Genomic DNA, 7,500 nt, shown 5'->3' on the forward strand with positions numbered 1-7,500 from the left:
ACACCGCTCAAACTCAGCTTCTGACGGTTAAAACACTCGAGTTTTGCCTTCTGCTCCGAATATTCACAACGCAGTACAAAGGTCAGTCAGGCCGGCTCGCCTTCCCTCGCTCAGACAAACACGCTTTCTGTTCTATCTGTTCTATATCTAATCTCTCACTCTTTAGCTTACATTACACCTGAAGCAGAAGAGAAGCAGACAGAGAGGAAAGAGGGAAGAAGAGAGGAAGAAAGAGAGAGAAAAACAGCAGGTGTCGTTACCAGTAGGTGATTCATGTCTGTGGTGGTGTGTGTCGTCTGCAGGAACTAGCCAGGCCCTTCACAAGGACACACACAGACACACACAGACATAAAAAATAAAAAAAAAACACACACACACACACACACACGTGTCAGTGTTTCTGAATCTCTGCCAAACTATGGTCCGCTGCAGAGGCCAAACTCTGCCTGCGCTCTGCAAGACGGGAAACAAATACAGGCTGGTAATGCAGTTATTAATATTATACAGCTGTAACACTGACTGACGTATGAATGCTAACTACGATTTCAACGCTCGCACCTTATTTTAGGTGCAATTTCATACGTGGTTTTCCGTATTCCTGTCATGTTTTTAAGTTTTGTATTGTTTTCCATGTCTGAAGCAATTTTCTGCTGTCTGGGTCCAAGATGGATAAATACATTTTCCCCCGCCACATTCCTGCTCGCCAAACACTGTTATTTATTGTCTGTGACGATAACAAAGGTGCATTGTGGGAGTTCTGATGTGTTTGATTTGGCTTTACATAAATAAAGTTTGGATGATTGCAGCTGCTGCCTGGAATATAAATACATCACTTCCTGTGGTCTGCATCTCTGCTTTAACTGTTCAGGTGCAAAACAGCCTGACTGGAGCAAAGCTGCTGTGATGCTCAGTTACATTACATCACTTATATGTTTCTTTATATTACATTATTACTTTGTTACATTAAGTTACTCACTGTTACATTACATCACTTATATGTTTCTTTATATTACATTATTACTTTGTTACATTAAGTTACTCACTGTTACATTACATCACTTATATGTTTCTTTATATTACATTATTACTTTGTTACATTAAGTTACTCACTGTTACATTACATCACTTGCTACTATATGTTTCTTTATATTACATTATTACTTTGTTACATTACAGTTTTTTACGATCGCTAGCAAGCGTTTTTCAATACTTATAATACTTTTTCTAAACTCTTCACACACCAACTCACCTACAACACACAGTTGGCAAAACAGTTAATTTTATGGTCAAAATCACATATTGTAAACTAAACACCAACACTAATTTTCTAAATGCAAGAATACTTTGTCAAAATACACTAACTCTACCAAAACACTGCAAACATGTCTCAAAATCAAATAATTCTTTCAAAACTCTAGCACATGTTTTCTTCCAACAGGAACATTTAGTCAATCACAGCACAATGACATACAACATACTAACAGCAGATGGTATTACATTACTTTACATATGTCAGTTCTACCCTTATACAATAGACAGTATATTGATAGTCAATTGTTTTTCGCACTGCAGTTTCTTTTGAAGTCACTCTACATTTTTCTTTTGTTGAGTGTAGTAAATGTACGCATTTTTATCTTCTTTTTTGCAAACATTCTATATCAAAAGTGAATGACTCATCTTTACTTTATAGAATGTACAGTATATGAAAAAGGAATAAGTTACAGAATTGCTGCAGTAAAGGCTTTACAGTATTTGCAATAGGAAATTACTTCAAGAGATCAACAAAAATCTGCAGTATAGCTGCTGGTTACAGTTGTGTAAAAATAAAATATACAAAAAGAGAAAGGCACAGAAGAAAAAAAAATAAAAATACACAGTCCTTTTCTAATCTACCCGGTCTTCTGCATTTGGCCACATGTTCTCGTCCACATCACTCCTTATATTTTCTCTGGCTATGCACCATGGGAAGTATCTTTTGGCGTGCCTTATCCACCCCTGGCAGTGTTCAGCTGTGATTGGTCTATTTGCATAACTTCAATCAGCTGTTTCTTACGTAATAGCAATAAAAAAATATAGGACATATATTTGTGTTTCAATATACAATGTGAACTGCTGTTCACTTCAATTTTAGCCTATAAGTTAGGTTTAGAACATGAGGTTATCTGTTCTGACATACAGTGTGAAAGCATTTGTAAATTTGTCAGTAAAAATCCATAGTTTTGGTCTTGGTTGAGCTTGTGTGTAAAAGAAATTCAAGAGTTTTTAAAATGTGTTCAGTGAATGCATTTTGTGTCAAAGGAACAAGAAATGTGTTAATGGTATGGCCCGCAACAGACCGATGTTGTGCTAACTGTGTTAAGAGTTATGAAAATGTGACTACAGAACTGATAAAAGGTTGCTAGCAATCGTAAAAAACTGTAAGTTACTCACTGTTACATTACATCACTTATATATTTCTTTATATTACATTATTACTTTGTTACATTAAGTTACTCACTGTTACATTACATCACTTGCTACAATATGTTTCTTTATATTACATTATTACTTTGTTACATTAAGTTACTCAATGTTACATTATGTCACTTACAGTAATGTTGCATTACAATACTTACTGTTGCATTGTTACTTTATGACATTATGTTACGTACTGTTACATTACTTTGTTACATGACATTACTTAATGTTGCATTACATTACTTTATATTTCATTACGTTAATGTTATATTATGTTACTTAATGTTACGTTTGATTTCGTTGTGTCATGTTCTGTTGTGTTGTGTTGTATTGTGTTGTATTGTGTTGTATTGTGTTGTGTTGTGTTGTGTTGTGTTGTATTGTGTTGTATTGTGTTGTGTTGTGTTGTGTTGTGTTGCATTGTGTTGTGTTGCATTGTGTTGTGTTGTATTGTGTTGCATTGTGTTGTGTTGCATTGTGTTGTGTTGCGTTGTGTTGTATTGTGTTGTATTGTGTTGTGTTGTGTTGCATTGTGTTGTATTGTGTTGCATTGTGTTGTGTTGCATTGTGTTGTGTTGCATTGTGTTGTATTGTGTTGCATTGTGTTGTATTGTGTTGTATTGTGTTGTATTGTGTTGTATTGTGTTGCATTGTGTTGTATTGTGTTGTGTTGTGTTGTATTGCATTGTGTTGTATTGTGTTGTGTTGCATTGTGTTGTGTTGCATTGTGTTGTATTGTGTTGCATTGTGTTGTATTGTGTTGTGTTGTATTGTGTTGCATTGTGTTGTATTGTGTTGTATTGTGTTGTGTTGCATTGTGTTGTGTTGCATTGTGTTGTATTGTGTTGCATTGTGTTGTATTGTGTTGTGTTGTGTTGTATTGCATTGTGTTGTATTGTGTTGCATTGTGTTGTATTGTGTTGTATTGTGTTGCATTGTGTTGTATTGTGTTGTGTTGTGTTGTATTGCATTGTGTTGTATTGTGTTGTGTTGCATTGTGTTGTGTTGCATTGTGTTGTATTGTGTTGCATTGTGTTGTATTGTGTTGCATTGTGTTGTATTGTGTTGCGTTGTGTTGTATTGCATTGTGTTGTGTTGCATTGTGTTGTATTGTGTTGCATTGTGTTGTATTGTGTTGTATTGTGTTGTGTTGCATTGTGTTGTATTGTGTTGCATTGTGTTGTATTGTGTTGTATTGTGTTGTGTTGCATTGTGTTGTGTTGCATTGTGTTGTATTGTGTTGCATTGTGTTGTATTGTGTTGTGTTGCATTGTATTGTGTTGTATTGTGTTGTGTTGCATTGTGTTGTGTTGCATTGTGTTGTATTGTGTTGTATTGTGTTGCATTGTGTTGTATTGTGTTGTATTGTGTTGTATTGTGTTGCATTGTGTTGTATTGTGTTGTGTTGTGTTGTATTGCATTGTGTTGTATTGTGTTGTGTTGCATTGTGTTGTGTTGCATTGTGTTGTATTGTGTTGTGTTGCATTGTATTGTGTTGTATTGTGTTGTATTGTGTTGCATTGTGTTGTATTGTGTTGTATTGTGTTGTGTTGTGTTGTGTTGTGTTGTATTGTGTTGTGTTGCATTGTATTGTGTTGTATTGTGTTGCATTGTGTTGTATTGTGTTGTGTTGCATTGTATTGTGTTGCATTGTGTTGTGTTGCATTGTGTTGTATTGTGTTGTGTTGTGTTGTATTGCATTGTGTTGTATTGTGTTGCATTGTGTTGTGTTGTATTGCATTGTGTTGTATTGTGTTGCATTGTGTTGCATTGTGTTGCATTGTGTTGTATTGTGTTGTGTTGTGTTGTATTGCATTGTGTTGTATTGTGTTGCATTGTGTTGTATTGTGTTGTATTGTGTTGCATTGTGTTGTATTGTGTTGTGTTGTGTTGTATTGCATTGTGTTGTATTGTGTTGTGTTGCATTGTGTTGTGTTGCATTGTGTTGTATTGTGTTGCATTGTGTTGTATTGTGTTGCATTGTGTTGTATTGTGTTGTGTTGTGTTGTATTGCATTGTGTTGTATTGTGTTGTGTTGCATTGTGTTGTGTTGCATTGTGTTGTATTGTGTTGCATTGTGTTGTATTGTGTTGTGTTGCATTGTATTGTGTTGTATTGTGTTGTATTGTGTTGTGTTGCATTGTGTTGTGTTGCATTGTGTTGTATTGTGTTGTATTGTGTTGCATTGTGTTGTATTGTGTTGTATTGTGTTGTGTTGTGTTGTATTGTGTTGTATTGTGTTGCATTGTGTTGTATTGTGTTGTGTTGTGTTGTGTTGTGTTGTGTTGTGTTGCATTGTGTTGTGTTGCATTGTGTTGTGTTGCATTGTGTTGTGTTGCATTGTGTTGTATTGTGTTGCATTGTGTTGCATTGTGTTGTATTGTGTTGTGTTGTGTTGTGTTGTGTTGCATTGTGTTGTGTTGTGTTGTGTTGCATTGTGTTGTATTGTGTTGTGTTGTATTGTGTTGTATTGTGTTGTGTTGTGTTGTGTTGCATTGTGTTGTGTTGTGTTGTGTTGCATTGTGTTGTATTGTGTTGTGTTGCATTGTGTTGTATTGTGTTGTGTTGTATTGTGTTGTATTGTGTTGTGTTGTGTTGTGTTGTGTTGTGTTGCATTGTGTTGTATTGTGTTGTGTTGTATTGTGTTGTATTGTGTTGTGTTGTGTTGTGTTGCATTGTGTTGTATTGTGTTGTGTTGTATTGTGTTGTATTGTGTTGTGTTGTGTTGTGTTGCATTGTGTTGTGTTGTGTTGTGTTGTATTGTGTTGTATTGTGTTGTGTTGCATTGTGTTGTGTTGTGTTGTGTTGCATTGTGTTGTATTGTGTTGTGTTGTATTGTGTTGTATTGTGTTGTGTTGTGTTGTGTTGCATTGTGTTGTGTTGTGTTGTGTTGTATTGTGTTGTATTGTGTTGTGTTGTGTTGTGTTGTGTTGTGTTGCATTGTGTTGTATTGTGTTGTGTTGTGTTGTGTTGTGTTGTATTGTGTTGTGTTGTGTTGTGTTGCATTGTGTTGTATTGTGTTGTATTGTGTTGTGTTGTGTTGCATTGTGTTGTATTGTGTTGTATTGTGTTGTGTTGTGTTGTGTTGTGTTGCATTGTGTTGTATTGTGTTGTGTTGTGTTGCATTGTGTTGTATTGTGTTGTATTGTGTTGTGTTGTGTTGTGTTGTGTTGTGTTGCATTGTGTTGTATTGTGTTGTATTGTGTTGTGTTGTGTTGCATTGTGTTGTGTTGTGTTGTGTTGTATTGTGTTGTATTGTGTTGTGTTGTGTTGCATTGTGTTGTATTGTGTTGTATTGTGTTGTGTTGTGTTGTGTTGTGTTGTGTTGTGTTGTGTTGTATTGTGTTGTATTGTGTTGTGTTGTGTTGCATTGTGTTGTATTGTGTTGTATTGTGTTGTGTTGTGTTGTGTTGTGTTGTGTTGTGTTGTGTTGCATTGTGTTGTATTGTGTTGTGTTGTGTTGTGTTGTGTTGTGTTGTGTTGTGTTGTATTGTGTTGTGTTGTGTTGTGTTGTGTTGTGTTGTGTTGCATTGTGTTGTATTGTGTTGTGTTGTGTTGTGTTGTGTTGTGTTGTGTTGCATTGTGTTGTGTTGTGTTGTGTTGTGTTGTGTTGTGTTGCATTGTGTTGTATTGTGTTGTGTTGCATTGTGTTGTATTGTGTTGTGTTGTGTTGTGTTGTGTTGCATTGTGTTGTATTGTGTTGTGTTGTGTTGTGTTGTGTTGTGTTGCATTGTGTTGTATTGTGTTGTGTTGTGTTGTATTGTGTTGTGTTGTGTTGTGTTGTGTTGTGTTGCATTGTGTTGTGTTGTGTTGTGTTGCATTGTGTTGTGTTGCATTGTGTTGTATTGTGTTGTGTTGTGTTGCATTGTGTTGTATTGTGTTGTATTGTGTTATGTTGTGTTGTATTGTGTTGTATTGTGTTGTGTTGCATTGTGTTGTATTGTGTTGTATTGTGTTGTGTTGTGTTGTGTTGTGTTGTGTTGCATTGTGTTGTGTTGTGTTGTGTTGCATTGTGTTGTATTGTGTTGCATTGTGTTGTATTGTGTTGTATTGTGTTGCATTGTGTTGTATTGTGTTGTATTGTGTTGCATTGTGTTGTATTGTGTTGTATTGTGTTGTGTTGTGTTGTGTTGTATTGTATTGTGTTGTATTGTGTTGTATTGTGTTGCATTGTGTTGTATTGTGTTGTATTGTGTTGTGTTGCATTGTGTTGTGTTGCATTGTGTTGTGTTGCATTGTGTTGCATTGTGTTGCATTGTGTTGCATTGTGTTGTATTGTGTTGTGTTGTGTTGTGTTGCATTGTGTTGCATTGTGTTGCATTGTGTTGTGTTGTGTTGCATTGTGTTGCATTGTGTTGCATTGTGTTGCATTGTGTTGTATTGTGTTGTGTTGTGTTGTGTTGTGTTGTGTTGCATTGTGTTGCATTGTGTTGTATTGTGTTGTGTTGTGTTGTGTTGTGTTGCATTGTGTTGTGTTGTGTTGTGTTGTGTTGCATTGTGTTGTATTGTGTTGTGTTGTGTTGTGTTGTGTTGTGTTGCATTGTGTTGTGTTGTGTTGTGTTGTGTTGTGTTGTGTTGCATTGTGTTGTGTTGTGTTGTGTTGCATTGTGTTGTGTTGTGTTGTGTTGTGTTGTGTTGTGTTGTGTTGCATTGTGTTGTATTGTGTTGTGTTGTGTTGTGTTGCATTGTGTTGTGTTGTGTTGTGTTGCATTGTGTTGTGTTGTATTGTGTTGTGTTGTGTTGTGTTGTGTTGCATTGTGTTGTATTGTGTTGTATTGTGTTGTGTTGTGTTGCATTGTGTTGTATTGTGTTGTATTGTGTTGTGTTGTGTTGCATTGTGTTGTATTGTGTTGTATTGTGTTGCATTGTGTTGTATTGTGTTGTGTTGCATTGTGTTGTATTGTGTTGTATTGTGTTGTGTTGTGTTGCATTGTGTTGTGTTGTGTTGTATTGTGTTATGTTGTGTTGTATTGTGTTGCATTGTGTTGTATTGTGTTGCATTGTGTTGTATTGTGTTGTATTGTGTTATGTTGTGTTGTATTG

General features: G+C 35.6%; 1 protein-coding gene across 1 annotated transcript in view; it reads right to left on the reverse strand.

Moving 5' to 3' along the window:
- Nucleotides 1–368, reverse strand: part of cox7a1 (cytochrome c oxidase subunit 7A1) — a 9,863-nt gene extending 9,495 nt beyond the window's left edge. Inside the window, exon 1 of the mRNA XM_071896552.2 lies at nt 261–368. Within this exon, the coding sequence (XP_071752653.1) occupies nt 261–275 (15 nt within the window). The 5' untranslated portion in view covers nt 276–368. The remainder of the gene's footprint in view (nt 1–260) is intronic.
- Nucleotides 369–7,500: the final 7,132 nt, after the last annotated feature.

The sequence above is a fragment of the Centroberyx gerrardi genome, chromosome 6, assembly GCF_048128805.1.
Source record: "Centroberyx gerrardi isolate f3 chromosome 6, fCenGer3.hap1.cur.20231027, whole genome shotgun sequence".
Lineage (NCBI taxonomy): Eukaryota > Metazoa > Chordata > Actinopteri > Beryciformes > Berycidae > Centroberyx > Centroberyx gerrardi.